At 37.5% G+C, this 22874-nt stretch overlaps 1 protein-coding gene across 1 annotated transcript in view; it reads left to right on the top strand.

Moving 5' to 3' along the window:
• Positions 1 to 22874, top strand: part of GPR158 (G protein-coupled receptor 158) — a 426327-nt gene that overhangs the window by 25641 nt on the left and 377812 nt on the right. The window contains exon 2 of the mRNA XM_025397555.1: positions 14576 to 14681. Within this exon, the coding sequence (XP_025253340.1) occupies positions 14576 to 14681 (106 nt within the window). The remainder of the gene's footprint in view (positions 1 to 14575; positions 14682 to 22874) is intronic.

The following is a 22874-nucleotide window of genomic DNA, read 5'->3' as shown; positions in this document are numbered from 1 at the left end:
GTAATGCTTACTCACCTGCTGCTCACCTCCTGCTGTGCTGCCTGTTCCTAAGAGGCCATGGACTGGTACCGGTCCATGACCCAGGGGTTGAGGGACTCCTGGGATAGAGCATAAGGTTATATTTACTACTAGGTTGAGTTTATGATTCTACTTAAAGAATCATAAAGGATAGCTTCAGAACAAGTAAGTTTTGGGGTCGATTAGTGGGCTTTGTGTTTTCATCTAAAAGATCTTTAAGGACTCAGATAACAATGTAAATGCTACCTTTCCTAATTAATATTCTCTGTATGTTGGTTAGCTGTTTTTATATTATTTTGCTCTTATGCTATCATTAAGACAACTATGTATTTTATGCCTAGTGGTTTGGTAAAGATAAAATGAGGTAATATATGTCAAAAGTTCCTTGAAAACTAGAAAGAGCTAAACACTTGTAGGAGTTCAAAATATAATGTTTACCATGTGCTATATTCAACTGTACAGAGCAGGGTTTATAGAATATGTTTGCTTTATTCATTAGTCACATAGCTTATTATTGGTTAGGGTTAGTAACCATTGTTACTTCACTTGGTTTTTCACATTTTAACAATTTTGCGTCTCTAGCAAACATACAAAGATTATTTTTTCCTGCTTTTACTTTAATTTTGCAGAGGTTGCATTTAGAAATGGAAAGTTTTGAAAAAAGAAAACTTTATCTCAATTACCTACAGCGCTATAATTGAAATAGGAGGAAAACACATTTTAAAAGTTGATTGACAACTAAAGAAATGATGGTATTCAAGAGGCTTTTGTAAAAGAATAAACAAAATCTGCATCCTGTACATCTGATATTGGTATATATGTTATTATTCTACCAACCATCTCATCACCAGAACCACTGTTCTCAGTATGAGACTCTGGTCCTATGTGAGTGTGTGTGTGTGTGTGTGTGTGTAATAGAATTGAGAAGTAAAAGAACGGAGAGAAGCATTGGAACTGTGTCACATGGTGCTGGCAGCAAGAACATCTCAACATTTCCTGACCACACGGTGGCTTCTACAAACTGTCACATTAGGTAGTCCCGAACCTGCTTTCACCTGAATTAACCTGCAAACCCACTAGAGCATGGGTTTGGGATTACTTGGAGACTGTATAGGAGAGCAGCTCACTTCCTATTTTTCTTTTTTTTTTGAGATGGAGTCTCACTCTGTCACCCAGGCCGGAGTGCAGTGGTACGATCTCGGCTCATTGCAACCTCCACCTCCTGGGTTCAAGCAATTCTTCTGCCTCAGCCTCCCATGTAGCTGGGACTACAGGTGTGTGCCACCACACCCAGCTATTTTTTTTTTTTTTTGCATTTTTAGTAGAGATGGGGTTTCACCGTATTGGCCAGGCTAGTCTCGAACTCCTGAGCTCGTGATCAGCCTGCCTTGGCCTCCCAAAGTGCTGGGATTACAGGTGAGAGCCACTGCGCCCAGCCACTTCGTGTTTTCTTTAGGCAGTTCTCTTTTATGTGTAATATGTAAATTGTATGGAGTATAGCTTTCTCCTTTATTCTTCTTGTTGACTACTGTTAGATCTGTGTACCGCTCTCTCTCTTTGTCTTATAAGACAAACCTTTAAATGATCTGTGTCTGGTTACTGGATTGCCTGTTCTTGAAAACCCTCATCATGGCACAATGCCACATCAGAGGGCTGAAAAGAATGCAGAACAACAGTGGTAATTCAGTGCTCAATGCATTTTGTGTAAATGAATGAATAGAATGTATCTTTACTTCTGTTTTTTTTTTCTTCCCACTAAACCATTTTAAAGAATGACATCCTATGCTTTGCATCTGCACTACCACCTAGCAAAGAGCCTTACATGTAGTAGGGACACACACGCACAATCTACTTTATAATCTACTTTATAACCGAAAAGTGTTACAGATAAAGAAACATTAACTGTTGATATTATATTTCTATTTTAGTCTTTGGCTCCAAATCCTATCTAGTTTCTGGTGTCTTGACCCTTGGCTGTGTTTGCTCAATGGCTGGTGACTTAAGTTTTAGTTGTGTTAGAGGAAAAGTTAGCCTTATCCTCAAATAACCTAGATTATCTGCTTATATTTGCTAAGTAAGCAGCCACCAAGTACTTTGGTACTGAGGTCATGCCTAATTGCGGTAGATTTGCCAAATATTTTCTCTGTCATTAAAGCCCTGGGAGAACTGTGTTCTTGGTGCTCTTGTACTTTTTGTAGTTATGGGCATGAACTAAATGATAGACATGCAGGGTGTTTTGTGAGCAATGTTTTCTTAGTATGAGAGGCCCCAGATAAGGAAGACACCCAAAGATGACTTCAGCTAAACTTAAAAGTCATGAAATTATGAATCTAGAATCTTCAGTTACACAGTAACAGAAAAGAAATCACTCTTCTTCCATTTCCAAAAAAGTATCTTGTTTCCGTTGAACCCATCCCATTTACAACTATCCTGTGCGGTGTATTCTCTTATTCACATGCTATTTTTTTTTTTTTTTGTAAATAATTTTGATTAAATAGTTGCTAGATACCTCATTATTTTGCATTTTATTCACACAAATCTGCTTTGACAATCTCTTAATGTTGCTGCATATACAACCAATGCATTTCTCTACTGTTGCATAGTGTGTGTTCTGTGCCCCTTTAGGAATGAGTGTGGATTTCTTTGAAAGAGAAACCCAAAAGCAGGATTTCTGAGTCATAGGGAGGGGTAAACTCAATTTTACTAAATATTGTAAAATTACTTTCTAGACAGCATGCTTCAGTTTCCAGACCCACCAGCAGGGTTCCTATAGCCTCACATTCCTGCCAACACTTGGCATTATACAGCTTTCTAATTTTTTTTTTTTTTTTTTTGCCAGTCCAACAAATGTGAAGTGATATCTCATTATTGTTTCAATTTGCATTCCTGATTACCAATGTGCTCAAGCATCTCTTCATATGCTTGTGGGCCTGTTGGGCTTACTTTTTTTTGTAAACTGTTTATATCCTTTGCCCACTTCCTATTATAATTCCTGTATTTTTGTTGACTTGCAATAAATCTTGGTGTATTCATGACATTATATCCTTGTAAATTTTAGACACTGCAAATCATCCAATATGTCATCTTTCAGTTAACTTTGTCCATAATGTTCTTCCTTGAAAACCAGAATTTTGGCCAGGCACGGTGGCTCACGCCTGTAATCCCAGCACTTCGGGAGGCCGAGGTGGGCGGATCATAAGGTCAGGAGATTGAGACCATCCTGGTCAACATGGTGAAACCTTGTCTCTACTAAAAATACAAAAATTAGCGGGGCATGGTGGCTGGTGCCTGTAATCCCAGCTACTTGGGAGGCTGACGCAGGCGAATCACTTGAACCAGGGAGTTGGAGGTTGTAGTGAACCAAGATCGTGCCACTGCACTCCAGCCTGGCAAAAGAGGGAGACTCCGTCTCAAAAAAACAAAAACAAAAAAAGCAACCAACCAAACAAACAAAAAAACCCAGAATTTTAAAAAATTTCTGATGTTTTTTACTTAATCAAAATTTTGCCTTGTGGTTTATGCTTTTGGTTTTTCTTTTTGGTCTCATTCTATTTTCTACCACTATAACAGTACTTGAGACTGGGTAATTTATAGTGATTAAAATCATTAGACATTTATTTGGCTCACAATAAATGATTAGGAATTTATTTGACTCCCAATTCTGGAGGCCAGGAAATCCATTGTTGGGCGGCCCCACTTGGTGAGGGTCTTGTCGTTGTGTCATCTTGTGGCAGGAGGGGAAAGGGCAAGAGAGCTTACTCATGCACAAGAAAAAGGGAGCACGTGCACTAGAGGAGGCCAAATTTGCTTTTATAGCAAACCCACTCCCTTAATAACCACATTAATCCATTCCTGAGGGCAGAGCCCTTATGACCAATCACCTCTTAAAGGTCCTATCTCTCAACACCGTTGCACTGGGGATGAAGTTTCTAACACATGAACTCTGGGGGACACATTCAAGCCATAGCATTTATGAAGTCTTTTAATATCTTGTCAAAAAATTATCTTATGTTATCAGCTATTAACTTGATAGTTTTACCTTTTGCAGTCGAGTTGTTAACATTTGGAATATACTTGTGTACATGGTATTGGGTAGTGATCCAGTTATTATATTTATCCATTAGTGGCCCAAGTTCCTAATACTACCTTCCTTTATCATAAACATAAATGCCTCATATCCCTGTGTCTGTCTCTGAGCTCTCTATTTGGTTCCATGGCTTCCCAAGTCTGCCACAATTGGGTAGTATGTCCTAATACTTGGTTGGGCAAGTCCTCTTTTTCTTTTTCACAACTGACTTTTATTATTCTACCTAGGCTTAAGCTATTTCTCAAAAATTCATACAGAATTTTGGTAGTTTTTATACTTTGATGAGAATTTACATGTTTATTACAATGAATTATCCCCTGTCAGAGAATGGCATGGGTGTCAGTCCATTTTGCACTACTATAAAGAAATACCTGAGACTGGGTAATTTATAAAGAAAAGAGGTTTAATTGGCTCGCAGTTCTGCAGGCTGTACAGGAAGCAAGGCAGCATCTGCTTCTGGGGAGGCTTCAGGGAGCTTTTACTCATGGCGGAAGGCAAAGTGTAAGCAGGCGTCTTACATGGGAGGAGCAAGTGGGGGTGTGCTACATACTTTTGGACAACCAGAACTTACTAGAACATACTCACCATCATAAGAACAGCACTGAGGGGATGGTGCCAAGCCATTCATGAAGGATCCACCCCCATGATCCAATCACCTCCCACCAGTCCCCACCTCCAACAATGGGGATTACAATTTGACAAGAGATTTGGGCGAGGACACAGATACAAACCATATCAGTATGTTTCTCCATTTATTCAAATCATTCATTATTCTTCATTAAGAGTTTTCAAAAATTTTCCATAGAGGTTTTGTGTATTCTTAACTACTAGAGAATTTATAGTTTTTTTTTTTGTTTTTTTTTTTTTTTTGAGATGGAGTCTTGCTCTGTCACCCGGGCTACAGTGCAGTGGCGCCATCTCGGCTCACTGCAACTTCTGCCTCCTGGGTTCAAGCGATTCTCGTGCCTCAGTCTCCTGAGTAGCTGGGAGTACAGGCGCCTGCCACCATGTCCAGCTAATTTTTGTATTGTTAGTAGAGACAGAGTTTCACCATATAGGCCAGGCTGGTCTCGAACTCCTGACCTTGTGATCCACCTGCCTTGGCCTCCCAAAGTGCTGGGATTACAGGTGTGAGCCACCATGCCTGGCCTGTAGGTTTTGTTACTATTTTAAATGTTGTCTTTTTAGTTATAAATTTTTTTTTACTGGAGATCGTTGATATAGAGAAATGCTAATGCTTTTTGTTCTTTGATCTGGTATCCAGCAACCTTGCTGAACTTTCTTATTGTTCTCATGTATCTACTGATTTTAAACGATCATATCATGTACAAATAATGACAATTTAATATCTTCACTTCTGATCTTTACATCTCATTTTTCTTTTTCGGTATTTTTGGTTCTTACAGTATTAGTCAAGATTTCAGTACTATGTTACATAGCATCAGTGACACAGTAAGCATTCTTGCCTTAAAGGGAATATCTTAAAAAATTTCTCCCTTAAGAGTAATGTTGCTAGAGGCAAGCCTTGCCAATTTAAGAAAGTTTCCTTCTATTTGTAGCTTGCCTTTAAAAATAACTAAGTTGTTGAACTTTGTAAAACCCCTTTTTAGTTTGATTAAAGTAATTTTTTCTCATTTCTTCTATTTTGAATTTTTTGGGCATATTTTTCTAGTGCTAAAATAACCTTTCATTCTGATATATATTCCACTATATCATGACATATAATTATTTTAATATATTTAAACATTTGTTTAGCCCATATTTTCTTTGAGACTCTTAAATCTACATGCATAGATAAAATGTGGCTGCAATTTTTTTTTTATTGCCCTCATGTGGTTTGGAATAAAAATCATGTAAAGTGAACTGGGTGGGGCTTTCTTTTTCTTTTTTGTTTGTGAAAACATAAAACCAGAACTGTTCCTTAAAAGTTTGGTAGAATTCGTATATAAAGCCATCTAGGCCTGAAGTTTTCAGGGAAGTGAATGATTTAAATTTTTTATGCTTATTGCACTATTAAACTTTTTTCTTCCTTTTGGGGCAAACTGGCGTTTTATATTGTCTATCAACTTATCCTTTTAATCCTTCTCTTTTAGTTTTTCAGCTTGTTAGAGAACAATGTATCCTAATACTGCTTTTTAAACATTCCTTTTTATCTCTTCATTCTGCATATGATTTGCATATTTTCTGTTTGCATATTTTCTCTTTAATTCTTGAGTATCCCTTACTATTATTATTTTTTTTTGAGACAGAGTCTCGCTCTGTCGCCCAGGCTGGAGTGTAGTGGCGCGATCTCGGCTCACTGCAAGCTCCACCTCCCAGGTTCACGCCATTCTCCTGCCTCAGCCTCCCAAGTAGCTGGGACTATAGGTGCCCGCCACCATGCCCGGTTAATTTTTTGTATCCTTAGTAGAGATAGGGTTTCACCGTGTTAGCCAGGATGGTCTCCATCTCCTGACCTCATGATCCGCCTGCCTCGGCCTCACAAAGTGCTGGGATTACAGGTGTGAGCTACCGTGCCAGGCCGAGTCTCCCTTATTTATTTTATTTTATTTTATTTTTTTAAAACTAGTTTTCTATAACTAGGAAGTTTTTTAAAGTATTTTAAATACTTTTAGACTTTCAGAAGATTAGTAAAGATAGAAATGAAAGTTTCTATATACTCTTTATACAGCTTCCTGTAGTAATACATCTTACATAACCATGGTAAAATTATCAAAAGTAAGGAGCTAATATTAACTACAGGCTTCATTCAGGTTTCCTGTTTTTCCACTAATGCCCCTTTTCTGTTCCAGGATATAAATCAGGATACCATATATTGTGGTATGAATTGTGTTCTCCAAAAATTGATATGTTGCAGTCCTAACCTCCAATATCTCACAATGTGATTGTATTTGGTGATAGAATCTTTAAAGAAGTAAGTTAAAATGAGGTCATTTAGGGTGGGTCCTAATCCAGTATGACTGATGTCCTCCTAAGAAATGAGGAGACAGACACGCACAGAGGGAAGACCATGTGAAGACACAAGAAGATGGCCATTTACAAGTCAAGGAGAGAGCTCAGAAGAAAGCAACTCTGCCGACTCCTTTATGTTAAACTTCTAGCTTAAAGAATTGTGAGAAAATAAAGTTCTGTTGTTCAAATCACCCAGTCTGAGATGCTTAGTTATGGCAGCCTTAACAAACTAATACACCATATTTTATTTGCTTGTTGTGTTTCTGGAGAAAGTTTTATTTCAAATTCAGCAGTCCTGGCTTTTTCTATTTCTTCTAAATTTTGTTAAAAATCTAAGCAGCTACATACCAACATTATTTACAATAGCCAAAAGGGGAAGGAACTCCAGGGGCCCACCACAGATGAATGGCTAAACAAAATGTGGTGTATATAAAAAATGGAATCTTGTTAAGCCTTAAAAAGGAAGGAAATTCTGACACATGCTACAACATGGATGAACCTTGGGGACATTATACTAAGTGAAATGAGCCAGTCATGAAAAGACAAATAATGTATGATTCCACATATATGAGGAACTAGAGTAGTTAAATTCATAGAGAGAGAAAGGTAGTTTTAATCCAAGAGCTTGGCAGAGTTGGGGAATAGGGATTTGTCATTTAAAGGGAACAGAGTTTCAGTTTTGCAAGATGAATAGAGTTCCCAAGATTGGTTGCACAATAATATGTATATACTCAATACTATAAAAGCATACGTTACAAATGGTTAAGATGGTAAATTCTGTTGTGTATATTTTACCACAATTAAAAAGCCAAAACATGGCTGGGCACAGTGGCTCAAGCCTGTAATCCTAGCACTTTGGGAGGCTGAGGTGGGTGGATCACCTGAGGTCAGGAGTTCAAGACCACCCTGGTCAACATAGTGAAACCCCATCTCTCCTAAATATACAAAAATTAGCAGGGCATGGTGGTGCGTACCTGTAGTCCCAGCTATTCCGGAGGCTTAGGCAGGAGAATCACTTCAACCGGGGGAGGTGGAGGTTGCAGTGAGCTGAGTTCGTGCCATTGTACTCCAGCCTGGGTGACAGAGACTCTGTCTCAAAAAGCCAAAACATAAAACCATGAACCAGCCCCTTCTTTAGTCCATGTCTTTTTATATTTATCAGAGGCAGCTAGAAAGAGCCAGGTGTAGCATTTCTGCATTTGTCTAGAAACTTCCTCAGCCGGATCTACAAATTCACTTGTTCACAGGGGATGGTGCTGTCAAACTTTCTACTTACTATATAACAAAAGTCCCTTTTGTTCCTGCCTCCAATAACATTGTCTTCATTGTCCTTCAAAACTCACCAACAGATTCCCACTTTCATTAACCATCACTGAGGCCCTTTCAGCGTTTGCTTGGTCCCAAAGTCACTGGCATAGGTTTAGAGTTTTCATTATGGCAACAATCCATTTCTAGGCACTGGATTCTGTTCTGGCTGTCTATTGTTAGAAGTGAGTGACTGACGGCAGCTGATCTACAGGCACCTGTTTTCATCAATCTATTTCAGCAGAACTTCTACCTTGATATCCCATCAATATTGACCACATAGGCTGTTACTGTCCCTTTTTTTTGCAGTGACGGAGCAGAAAAATTATTGTCCAAGGTAACATGGGGAGGGAGAAAAGCAGAATTTCAAGTCTTTCCATCAGTCTATCCAGTCTTTCTCTCTATCCATTCCTCCATAGCAGTTTATGATATTTTCAATTTGCTTGGGTATTTTTTTTCTGGGGGGGGTGGGATGTTGGTGTAGCTACTCCTTGCTTCTCTTGTGTCTGCAATTCCTCCAAAGTTAATTTTTGGCTGTGGGCTGATTTAGGAGCTGAGGAAAAATGTTAAAAAAAAGATATAGACCGTGGAAATTTCAGTGGGGAAAACATATCATTGAAAATCAAATATCATAATATAGCGTGCTAATTGATATGAAGAAGGTAAGCACAGTGTATTATGGGAGAATAAGGGACTGTCTTCCATATCAGACTTGGAGTTCATGGGAGGCTTGATAAAGTGGCCAGGTAGAAGGTATAATGTAAAGCATACTTTAGGCAAAGGGACTTCATGTATAAAGGCATCTATGAAACAATGGTTTGAGATAGCATGAATTTTTTAGGACTCTAAATGTAGTTCTGAATTGTCTGGAACAAGGAATATATGCATGAGAGTGGTTGGAGAAGTTGGAAGTAGCAGGGCCCTGATTATGTCATTCCAGGGAACTTGGATTTTAAGCTTTAGGAAAGTGAGCAATACTGATTTCAAATAGGGAATTGTCAGGATTGGGTTTATATGTTTCAAATATTACATAGAAAGTAGTATATGATTCTTCGGCTTCAGCAACCCTTACTTGCATGGGAACTTTCTAAAATCCTGGAATGGGTACTAGAAATGAGTTTTGTGGTCAACTGTTTTTGTAAAATTGGCAAAAATAAGATATTTTGAATGCAATGGTCTCTTTCTGGTATAATGTGCCTCCATTACACTTTTCCTAGGCTGTGGGCAGTTTTGCAAACTGGTTAAGAGGAAGTTTAGGATTTTTGTTTTAGTCTGGGTTTAGAAATATATATTAAAGTTGTTTGTGGTCACTTCTGTATATAGTGAAGTTACTGGTCATTCTGGAATAGAAATGGCTTCTGGTAATACTCTTAATGCCAATGGTGCCTACCCATCCAACAGCTATCACCCAAAGACCTAGGGCCAAAGGTCATCTTGTCACTTAAATGTGTATTCATTATTTTGTTTTTCTTAAAGAAGGTCCCTACACCATACAAACGTCAAGAGCTACAAACCAGGATCTTTACTTGGAGCAATGTCAAACAGGACCCAAGAGTATGCTATTATTAAACATTTTTAACCCGGGAAAGATGAGGGCCTAGAGCAAGGCAGTGGCCATGCATATGGAAGAGAAGGGTCAAGATACAAGAAGCACAAAGGGAGTCCAACCTCTGGCACTTGGCCATTGCTTTGACTTGGAGGTCCATTCACAGAGAAAGACCAGTAGGGAAATGGTGTCTGATGGGCTGAATCCTGCTTTGGGCTTGTTGTTCTATTGATGGACAAATAGAGGAAAATGCTGGTCTGCAGTGTAGCTGAGCACCCAGGTGTTTGGGGGATCCTATTTGCTATATTTTCCATTCTCTGGAGGCCACTTACAGGCTATTTTTTGACCCTCACTTTCGTGTCCTGAGGCCATGAAACAGCAGCCAGCTTTCTCACCCTCAGAATTTCCCAGGAACACTTCCACCCCTGAGATGCCCACTCAGGGGATGCAGGGCGCAGGCCCGATGGGGCTCTCGCCAGGCCTGGTCTGTGATGGGACACATGGGTCCTTGGGTGTTGGATCTTCGCGTCCCTTTTGGCAGGATGCTCTTCCCTACGAAGAGAGGGTTTTCTTTCTGTTATATTCCCAAAACCTCCGCTTCCCCCGGACAGGAAGTCTACAGCACCTTCCCCTAGGGTTTTATAAGTCTGTAGGCGCCCAGGCTTAGGCTCTAATGAAGAAGCCTCAGTGTTGATTTCCCAGCTGGGAAACATAGCTCATTATCTTCCATGGTTTTGCACAATCTGGAATGCTTCACAAGCTGGGCTTGAGGTCTGCGGTGACTTTTTAGTTTCCATGTATGAACTTGGAATGAAGGGCGAAAGCTTTCAGTCAGTTGAGTTGCCTTTTTCTGAAGTCAGTTTTCCCCAGGGAAGGAAACCACCACGGTAATTGCAGCTTTTTATTTTCCAAGTTAGCCGATGTCTGAGTAAGCTGGAATTCCACTGTCTGGGAACTGAACTGCCATGGCAAAATTGTTGAGAAAAACTTGACCTCATTATTACCAGCAATTGTGGAATGAGTAGAAATGCATATTGATTAGTTTGCCAATTGCAAATACTTTCCAAATAAGACAGTCAAGAAAGAAAACCAAAATGTATTAGACAACAGTAGTCCGGTGAGAAGCTTTATGATACTGGTGATTCAGAGTGTTTTTATAAACCTGCTCTAATTATACCTTGTACTGTGTTGAGTCAGAATAGAGACTTAAATGTTAGACCTAATACCATAAAAACCCTAGAAGAAAACCTAGGTAATACCATTCAGGACATAGGCATGGGCAAGGACTTCATGTCTAAAACACCAAAAGCAATGGCAACAAAAGCCAAAATTGACAAATGGGATCTAATTAAAGAGCTTCTGCACAGCAAAAGAAACTACCATCAGAGTGAACAGGCAACCTACAAAATGGGAAAACATTTTTGCAATCTACTCATCTGACAAAGGGCTAATATCCAGAACCTACAAAGAACTGAAACAAATTTACAAGAAAAAAACAACCCCATGAAAAAGTGGGCAAGGGATATGAACAGACATTTCTCAGAAGAAGACATGCATACAGCCAACAGACACATGTAAAAATGCTCATCATCACTGGCCATCAGAGAAGTGCAAATCAAAACCACAATGAGATACCATCTCACACCAGTTAGAATGGCAATCATTAAAAAGTCAGGAAACAACAGGTGCTGGAGAGGATGTGGAGAAATAGGAACACTTTTATACTGTTGGTGGGATTGTAAACTAGATCAACCATTATGGAAAACAGTATGGCGATTCCTCGAGGATCTAGAACTAGAAGTACCATATGACCCAGCCATCCCATTACTTGGTATATACCCAAAGGATTATAAATCATGCTGCTATAAAGACGCATGCACGCGTATGTTCATTGCAGCACTATTCACAATAGCAAAGACTTGGAATCAACCCAAATGTTCATCAGTGACAGATTGGATTAAGAAAATGTGGCACATATACACCATGGAATACTATGCAGCCATAAAAAAGGATGAGTTTGTGTCCTTTGTAGGGACATGGATGCAGCTGGAAACCATCATTCTCAGCAAACTATTGCAAAAACAGAAAACCAAACACCACATGTTCTCACTCATAGGTGGGAACTGAACAATAAGATCACTTGGACTCGGGAAGGGGAACATCACACACCGGGGCCTATTATGGGAAGGGGGAAGGGATTGCATTGGGAGTTATACCTGATGTAAAGGATGAGTTGATGGGTGCTGACGAGTTGATGGGTGCAACACACCAACATGGCACAAGTATACATATGTAAGAAACCTGCACGTTATGCACATGTACCCTACAACTTAAAGTATAATAATAAAAAAAAAAAGAAATTTCACCTCAGTGAGACTTATCCTGACCACCCTTTAAAATTGTTTTTAAAGTTTTCTATTTCATCCCCTTTATCTGCTTGAAGTTGTTTTCCCCATGGAACTTTTTTTTTTTTTTTGTAAAATATAGTCTAATTTAGTCATTTATTTTACCTATTTCTCTATCCCACACTAGAATTAAGTTCTATGAAGGCAGGATTTTATGTTCCTACTTACTGATGCATTTCAAAAACCAAGAAAAATTCTGGCACATAGTAAGCACTCACTGAGTATCTACTGAATGAATGAAAGAATGTTATTTCCAAAGAGCATAAAGTAGAATAAGAAGTGGGCTTAGATGATTGGATTAACTTTTGTGGAATGTAGTTCAATGGAAGGTTCTAGTGGTGAAAGCAGTCAGTATGTCAACAAATGGTGATTGAAGCCCTACTTCACTCCAAATGATAGTTCCCCAAATCCTCCAGAATTTAGTATCCACTGTCCATTAAATACTTTGGTCATTTTCAAAATGTCTTATGTCTTTTAGTGTTCCTTGGGGGTAGGTTTGCCTTTCTGTCGTACATAGTGTGTCTTACAGTGATATGCACATACCAAGCAAATATTTGTTGAAAGAGGAAAGGAGTGAACTGGGTTAAGGCATTAGGTTACTTGGAAATCCATTCATTTATCACATAAACATGTGTTTTATTGCCTTATGGCCCACAACAGTAATATTTTGCAAGATGGGGTCTATATTTCTGAATGATCAGCGTGTTTTCTGCAATCTTTGGGTTTTCATTTCTCCGATCATCTGGAAAATCAACTCAAACGTATTCTGGATTATCTGGATAAACCAAATACTGGCAGGAAGTCTTAGTGTCCCTATTTGTTTCTGTGTATCTTTTGAGCATGTAGGCACTAGGTAATGTAGTACTTTTCTCACAGGTTAAGGAAAAGAACACAGGCAGACTGAAAAAAGAAATGATTTATTCACCCCAAAGGAAGCCCAAATGGCATTAAGCCATTCTGTTAGAATGCTTCACAGTAGTTTAAAAGGAGAAGAGAGATGAGAGAAATGAGTCATAAGATGTGTGGTAAAATAAGATTGCTGAACTAGCAGTCAGTACTATATGCCTGTTTTGAGAGGTGACTTTGTTTTGGCAAAGCATAAGGTTTGGTTTTCTTAAATGAATATTTTAAATTTGGTTTTTGTTGGTTTTATAGTTTTGTTTGCATTTATTTTGTAATTCTGTGGGATTCCTTGTTGCTACAGGAGCTATACAATCAGGAATTTGAGCCTACTTTTATGTTTTATATATATGAATGATATCATAATGAAAAATTGTTTAAATTAGGGGTGTGAGTCCTTGAAAATGTGTTTTTATTTGAGTAGTTTTTAGTGGAGTATATATACTTTACTTAAGTTTATGAAAAACTACATTATAAAGCTTCAGGGCCCAGGATGCAGAATATTTATTTCAGTAAAGTCCATGTGTGATAGTTCAATGTTGGACAGCTATTTCTGCAGCAACTGCTGCTAGTGGTGATGCTGGTGGTGAAAAATAGAAAGGAGGGAATCTTAGGAAAATATAGAGAGAAAGTTGGTTGGAGGAAGTGGAGGAATTTTAGACCAACTTGGAGCTTTCTTTGGAATTTAGCTTTTGCCTGGCTCTGAATTTGTGAGTTGTCTTTCTTAGTGACACTTCTCAAATGGCTAAGCGAAATGCAGCCTCTTCGTTTCCAGATTTAAAAGAAAAAAATTATAGTCAGCATTTCTGTAGTGAGGCAAATCTCTATGTGTAACGCGGAACACTGGGAGACATAAAGAGCTGTTTCGAGTTATTAGGATGGGAGATCAGAGGAATGAGATGCTTATTTGCTGATACTGTCCTCCCTACTCCCCAATCTTCCTAGCCCTGCAATGGGAAATAGGAGTAGAAAGAAATAAACCGAAGACTTTATTTCAATTTACTTTACTAGAAGAGGTTCTGAGAGCAAGTGTTATTTTACAGTCACATTTTCTGCCATGTCTAGAGCAATATCGTCCTGGAGTTCAGGCAATCAACACATATTTATTGAGCACCTATCATGTACCAGCCATTATATAAGGAAGTGAAGACAGCTCCCTGCCTTTGGACTTACATAAAGCCAATACTTAATGATTTTCTTCTACTGTGTGTCTTCTCTTGGTACACTTTGGTTGAATATGAGTGGGCAATTTGACAATTTTTGGCATGTTCTTTATGATAATTTTATAATTTCAAGGATAAAGTACAGAGAAATCATAAATGCCCAGATTAATTTGTTCTTTTTATCCTTTTCTGTTTCTAGGGGTGTCATGAAAGTTGACATAAATCTTCAGAAAGTGGACATTGACCAATGCTCAAGTGATGGCTGGTTTTCAGGAACTCATAAATGCCACCTCAATAATTCAGAGGTAAGAAGATGAAAATAAAATCATTTTTAAGCTCAGAAATATGTTATTTTGAATATGTTATATTTGTGGGGGTAAATGAACAAGAGGCATCTTACTGGGAACAAAATCTTTGTAAGTCTCAGTGCTGCCAAATGAACTGAACTAGGAGTAGAAAATAAAATTTGTGTAGAATAACTTCATTTGGGGACTGAAAGAAGGCCAAAACTACAATTACATCTGAAGTTTGACTTCAGTCAAAGCCTGGCCCTATTCTTCAAAATGGGCTGGAAATTTAAAATAGTCCTGAGATGAGAAATCAGTCCCAGGAAGGGTCAAATTATGCCTGTTTTTATGGAATATGATGCTTATTGAAATATTGGTGGTATTCATTCAGACACACTGCTATCTGCTAGAAGAGCACTAGACAAGGTATGGTGGGGCAATTTTGAAAACAAGGAGAAAACACTGTACAGGGTCCTGGAAAGGAATTGTGTATATGTGTGTGTATTTGTTCAGTTTTTAGTCCCTATTCATGCTAAATTTGATGATAACTCTGGTTGATAGGAAACAGGCATAGAGATCATGCTTCTGGAAATAAGACTATCACGTGTCTTTTGTAGTTTCAGAGAAGAAATATGACGACATAATAGTGATTTCATTTTTAGTAGTCCATTTTCAAGGTCCTCAAACTGTGAAATAAACATACAATAAAGTTCTTGATCTTAAATAGTTGGGCTATTCCAACATTGATTCCATGACTTTGTGAGGAAAGTCAGCTTGCTTTATTTAAAACAGAGGGGATATTTCCACAAATGTAGTAATTTACATCTTTAATTTGAATTTTTGCCATTTGTGAAAGGTGATTGTACATAGTGTAATTTTTAAGGAATGAATTTTAAATCAGAAGGAAATTTAGCAATAAGCACTTATTTGTACCATTACACACAAAAAAATGCACAGACAGGTGTACAGGTATATATGCATGCATATACACGTATATATGCCCATTGATTATTTACCATGTATACACCCACCATGCATACTCCTGCCACACACAACCCACATACCCCTGTACTCCCACACTCCTAAATATCTTTTCACTGTTTCCCACATCCACCATGCATTCAACACATACTTCCACCCTGCCACCACACTCTCCACAGCATCCCTCAATCCTCTTGCCCCCAAACCGTAAGAAGCCCCCATAATGCCCCATATCCCTCTAAATCTATCACATCTCTCCACCATATCCTGATGATCCCCTACTTCGTCAATACATTCCCACAGCCCCCCCATTCCCTCATATCCACACCCCTCCTCCCACATCTCCATACACCTCCACAGAGATTGCCATCCACAGTTAATGTTTCCGCCTTGCTAACTCACAAAATTGAGCTCTTCTTTTGGTCTCCTTTAAATGTTCTTAGGGTTTTGAACATTTCTGAGCCTCCACTTAGGATGATTCGGGCATTTCTAAGATATGAATTTCAATTGCTTGGCTTGGTGAATATCTTTAGCCTGATTATTATCTCCATGCCAATGTCTACAGCAATATTCTTCTGTTAAGAGCAGACAGCCACTTAGTGTTGTCTTTTAGCCAGAGTGGACTTTTTTCTGCATGGGTGTCATATTGTGGATATTGATCTGTGTGTGTTCATTTCTATATAGCCTTGTGTTAGTGGTGCTCCTGGGTGGTTCAACAAGCAGTCTGCCTAGAAATAAGGAGATACTTACTTTTCAGTTTGTTAAAGTTGCTGCTTGCCTCTAATAATCATGGTGTAGTTTTGTGTCCTTACAGTGCATCTGTTTATTTGACTAGATGGTCATACTACAAGAACCTCTTTTTCCTTTTGGAAGATTGATTTATTTTCATTGCATCAGGATGATTAATTTTCTGGGTTTTGTGTCTTTTTAAAGCTTTGAGATAAACTAGGTTATTTCAAGTTAAATTTTATCCTCTCTTCTGATTAACAAAGATTAGGTTGAAATTTATAACTTTGGGGATTATATATGGGAGCATTATATTTATTAAATTCCTACTGAAAAAGGTGGAAAAATATTCTACAATTTCATTAGAAAATATTGTAGAAAGAGGCTAAGTGATCGAAAAGCAATATCAAAACAATGGATCTACAGAGTGTATGTTCAACTTGCAGTCTGTGTCCCTTTTGCCACCTTTTGTTGCCCAGGTACTGGAGTTGGGAGTAAAGAATCTTTGTGTCTTGGCTATGCTCAGGAGGCCCTCATGGGGTAGTCTTCCCTGCACAGGTCTGTCCTGGAACTCTTCACACATTTTATTGGGCTTCTCTAAGGTTGTATAGTTTGTGCTGATCGCTCTAGGCACCTGCAACAGTTCTGGGCCACATCCTCAGTGTAGTTACTGGGAATAGTTTTTCAGTCCCTTTCCCATACAAATGTGAGTTAGAGATTAGAAGCTGGCTTCTCTGGAGGTTTTTACTGCTTGGGAAAACAGAAAGAAACATCTCTCGCTTGTGGCATTTTTCATGTGTTCTGGCTCTACTTTATTCTTTGTAACAGGCTTATTTTGGGAAGCACTTAACATGATCCACATTTGTGGGATGTAGGGTCCTGTCTTTATGAATGTCCATTCGTTAGAAATAAAGACACTCATCTTGGTTTACAGTGGGTTTTATCTTGCTGATGTTTGACATTCTTCTCTTGTAAACAATAGACAAAGTTACAAATTTCAAAGTTATAAATGAGGCAGACTTTTCACTGTAAAATTTTTCTAGTGATGTTGGAAAACTTTTCAGCCTCTAGGCTGAAAACTTTACAACCAGAATATCAGGTCTGATGTTGGAAACAGATAAGTGATATGGAAGCAATGACAAAAGCCTCAGGAGCATTTTAGAAAGGCATGCAATGGTTTGTGAAGAAAATAATCTCTCAGTGGGTTTAGGTCTTCATAAGGTCTAGGAGGCCAGTAAGCATTTTTCGAAGGACATGTCTTCATAACTAATCTAGATTACTGCAAAATGGGCTTGGTCAGTTTTCACATCCTCTCCTACAGAATAGTTTAAACATAAAATTAATTGATATTAATTTTTGTTTTAAATATTTTCTTTTGCTTTGTTTCCACTATAAGAAGTTTAAAAAAAAGTTGTTTGAAATAGGAAATATTAGGAGAGTATCCTGGAAACTCTTTGGTTATATTCCATTAGTAAATACCTTTTAAATATCAGTCCATGGTATATACATATTTTAAATTTAGAGCGTATATACATTTTTTGGTATATTTTTGTGTTAAGTATATTATAAATCAGAAAATTTTACAAGGTTGAGATGAAGATGAAATAACATTTTAATGTAAATTACATTACTTTGTTAAAATACTTGTATTTTTATAGCAATAGAATTGACTCATAATTTTTATAAAATTTTTAGTGAGACTTATGATTATGTCATAATTTTTGAAAATCTTTGTTTAATACTTAGTAATGCAGTGATTCAGAGGTCTCTAAGTTCACTTTATTTTTATACTTAGTTTTAATATCTGTCATGGTTGAAAAAGATTCCTCACAAGGATAAATCAGTCCAAATTGAAGTAATAAATTGTCAACTGTGTTTGCTACCAATTTTTGCAGAGGTTTTCTTTGAAGAGATACAGCTGGCAATTCTTCATCTTACTTGATGTCAATTGGTCCTTGCAAACTAATTCGAAAGCTGGCCATTTTAATATTTTAAAGGAATAGGTTAAAAACCCACTGAATCTCTTTGTGTTAAATATATTAAAGCCAACTAGGACATTTCATTTCCAAGTTTAAACTGTAGAGGTATGTGAATATTTATAGGTTTTGGCAACAAAAACCACTTAACACTGAAAATATTTTCAAATATCCATTTTCAAAATGCTCACTTGAAAAGACTTTCTCATGGATTGTGAAAATGGCTTTGAAGGAATTTTTTTTAAAAAAATACCTGTTTCATAGACATTATTGACAACCAACCACTTGCCATCCCAGAACAGATCAGCAAATTTGGAACATTTGTCTTTTTTTGTAAAAAGCAATATATAACCTATCTTTAAGCTCGGAAGTGAGCAGTTCATTTTGAGATAATCAGAGAATCTTTATGGGGGAAGATTTTCTGGGTCACACACCATCTCCTGAAGAATCGTAAATATTTTACACTTTAAAACAATACACTCTGAAAATTCATCTAAATGGCCAAATATAAAGGCAATAAATGGAAAATTGAAGCAAATGAAGGAACCCAGTGACCAGTGTCAGTGTTTTTCTGTCTTGAAACTCCCAGTTTTCCTTCAGGATGTCTCAAGTGCCTTCTCAGATTTGTGATCATGTGAAGGGTAGATTGAGTGAGGGCATTAATATTAATTCAAGTCCTAAATAAGACAAGGCTTAACAGCTTATGTTTCTTTTATTAAAACATTAAATGTAAACAGATTCCAGTATTTTCCTTATGCATGCCAATTAAAGTCGTGTTTACTCGGCTTCGGAGACCACTTTCTGAAGATAGCAGATTCGCTGGAGTGGTTGTGTTATCACCCCAGTCATTGGTCTTATGTTGCTCTAAGACAGTTTCCCCTGTCTCCTCTTTTCTATGGAATGTATTGGGTGAAAATCTATTTGTAACTCTTTACTACTCTATCAAATGTAAGTTTAATGAATCTCTAAAGATAAATTTTAAAGAAGCCTGAAAAGGTAAGAAAGCACATCATTTGATATATGAGAAGACGAATAGAATACAAAGATTCAAAGATAGCAGAAAAACCCTCTTACATACAAAATGTAACTTACTCATTTGGCTACAGCAGGTTTAGAGTACTTTTCTAGAGATCTTTCATTTGACTTTTCATTTAGTGACTCACTTAGAAATAGCTACGTGTCAGTTCCATCTTGTGGTTGCTATCTCACCATTGCTCTTCTTCTCTCCAGAAAGTTTCTGTTTAACAAATACTATTGTTCACCTATTTCTAGAGCCATGCTGTCTAGTATGATAGTCACCAGCCACATGTTGCTTTTGAAGTTTAAACCAATTAAAATTAAACAAAATCAAAAAAGGAAGTTTCTGACCTCACTAACCTGATTCCAAGCATTTAAGAGCCCATAACTAGTGGCTACCATGCTGAAAAATGCAGTGGACAGCTCTGCTCTAGGATATAGTCTAGCTTATAGTGTAGTCAAGCCATACAGGTTTTTTAAAACTTTCAAATCCCTGGCTTTCCTTGTACACTTGAGTCAGTAACATTGCCTTAAAATTTACTGAGGGACATTTAAAGACAAAGTTAAAATGAATTTTGGCTTATGCAATCTTCTTATGATCTGTGTTAGTGCAATTGAAACTAAGTAATGAGAATGTTGCAAGCTATTTTTAATGCCATTATTTCACACTGGAAACTGTAACAGTCTTACAGTAAGTGAGGAGTAAACACTGGTAATCATTGTGGATATTTACATTTTAGTTGTATTTGTAGCACAACTTCTCTTTTCCCCTATTCCTAGTGTGAAATGTGGTTATTTAATATAAAGTCACACTCTTCTTTTGGAATGTAGGACAATGATCAGGTGTTCATTTGTGCCTAGAACAGTACCTGACACTGTGGAATTAATGGAGATAATCTGCTGTTGTTAGATGGCCTCCCTCTAATACATGGCCATCATTTTTGACCAATTGCCCAAAATAAATTTAAACAAAATACTTTTTTTTGTAGCGGTTGCCTTTCAGGTATTTGAAGACTGCTGTTAGCTACCTTCTAAGTCTTCTTTCTTCTAGGCTAATCTTCTGTTTCAGTCACATATCACTGGTTTACCAGGCTTAGCCAAAGGAGGCCATATCACCACTGTATGGATCCTCATTTGTTTTTGGAGTGCTAAAGCCTATCTTGTTTGATTTTGTTACAGTCTTTCTTTTTAAAGTTAATAGAAACCGACGGTATTTTTCTGAGTTTTCCACTATGCTCTCGAGAGTTATTTGGAATAGAGATTCTCAGATCGTTTCAAAGCTAGGGTTAGAAATCACTGTGCTAAAACCACTGAGCCTGGAGCCTAATAAGTCAGTTAAGGGCAAACTGCTTGTTTCCGATGTTTCCAGCAACTGAGCCAAGAGTTCACCAGTGGCTATCGCCATCTTGTGGTTGGGGGAAAGAGAGAGAGAAAATCTGTAGTAGGAAATTAAATGACATTAAACTATTTCTTTGTTGTCTAGATGTCTCTTTTACTATTAAAATGCAATACATCTTTCCCTGTGTACAGTTGCAAGCTATTTGTGTGTTGTATTCTGGTTAAATACTAAACCACCGTTTCCATCACTGTCTCATGCAACCCAGTTCTGACTTTAGTCTCTTCACATACAATTAGGTGTACTAGGCTTCTCTCTTTGAGGACACTTTAAAAGTTTGCTGAACTATTATTCTTAGTAATTCTTCTTCTTATTATTATGGTTAATAACATATAAGCTATCTTTTCCATGCGATACCTTTTATAACATTATTTAAAATTCATTATTTTAGGTCCTAGTGGTGAATAAGACAGAGGAAATTTACAATTTAAAAGAAATTATTGCATTCTAGAGGGAACCAGAGAACTTAGAAATATACCAATTGACTTTAACTTTTTCATGTACTAAATTTTCTAGGTGATATATACTAAAATATATTAATTTCTGAGACATAAGACTTGTCATAAAAGAGAAGTCTTCGCATGTATTTTAGAAGTGCAGGAATTTATTGAATTGGCAAGCAGTAAAAAAGAATTATACTCAATGTTGGTGAGGATATTCTCATGTGGTATTGGTAGGATGCAAATTGTTATAAATTTTTCGACAATATGGTAAAAATGTATCATTAAAAATGCATACTTTTTTGTTCTGTGTTTTCTCTACTTCTACATTAAATAATTTATCTAAGCCTGGGGAACATAGCGAGACCCTGTCTCTACGAAAAAATGGTAAAAATTAGCAAGGTTTAGTGGCACATGCCTGTAGTTCCAGTTACTCAGGAGGCTAAGGCGGGAAGATCTTTTGAGCCCAGAAGTTTGAGGCTGCGGTGAGCTATGATTGTGCCGTTGCACTTCAGCCTGGACAACAGAGTGAGACCTCATTTCTAAAAAATAATAATTTATCTAAGAAAACATTAGAACATTCTAAAATATATAAATATAATTCTAAAATATAATTCATAAATATATATGTACTCGACTGCTTATCACAGTATTACATATTGTCATAAAAATTTAGAAACAAATGCATAATAAAGAATTGGGTAAGTAAATTATAGTGCACCCAAATAATATCATACCATTGTGCTACTTAAAATGAGTACTATTCATTCATTGATGTAGAATGATGTTCGTTACATATATTAAAGAAAATAAACAGGTTCTCCAGTATGGCTTAAGGATTAGTAAGCATTTGGAGATATAGAGAAAAGTGATGTTTGTAAGAAAGGCTTTCTGGCATGTATTGAGTGGAGTAGATAAGTAGAGGCTTGGTAAGAAGGAGCCAATGTTTCCGCCCCCCCCCACCCCGAATGTGAACCCCTTTAGTTTTTGTTTTTTTGTTTGTTTGTTTTGTTTTTTTGTTTTTATTTATTTATTTATTATACTTTAAGTTCTAGGGCACATGTGCATAATGTGCAGGTTTGTTACATATGTATACTTGCGCCATGTTGGTGTGCTGCACCCATCAACTCGTCAGCACCCATCAACTCATCCTTTACATCAGGTATAACTTCCAATTCAATCCCTCCCCCCTCCCCCTCCCCATAATAGGCCCTGGTGTGTGATGTTCCCCTTCCCGAGTCCAAGTGATCTCATTGTTCAGTTCCCACCTATGAGTGAGAACATGCGGTGTTTGGTTTTCTATTCTTGCGATAGTTTGCTAAGAATGATGGTTTCCAGCTGCATCCATGTCCCTACAAAGGACACAAACTCATCCTTTTGTATGGCTGCATAGTATTCCATGGTGTATATGTGCCACATTTTCTTAATCCAGTCTGTCACTGATGAACATTTGGGTTGATTCCAAGTCTTTGCTATTGTGAATAGTGCTGCAATGAACATACGTGTGCATGTGTCTTTAGAGCAGCATGATTTATAATCCTTTGGGTATATACCCAGTAATGGGATGACTGGGTCATATGGTACTTCTAGTTCTAGATCCTTGAGGAATCATCATACTGTTTTCCACAATGGTTGAACTAGTTTAAAATCCCACCAACAGTGTAAAAGTGTTCCT

Source organism: Theropithecus gelada, chromosome 9 (genome assembly GCF_003255815.1).
Source record: "Theropithecus gelada isolate Dixy chromosome 9, Tgel_1.0, whole genome shotgun sequence".
NCBI lineage: Eukaryota > Metazoa > Chordata > Mammalia > Primates > Cercopithecidae > Theropithecus > Theropithecus gelada.
Note: the sequence above shows the minus strand (reverse complement) of the source record. Positions and strands in the feature narration are given on the sequence as shown.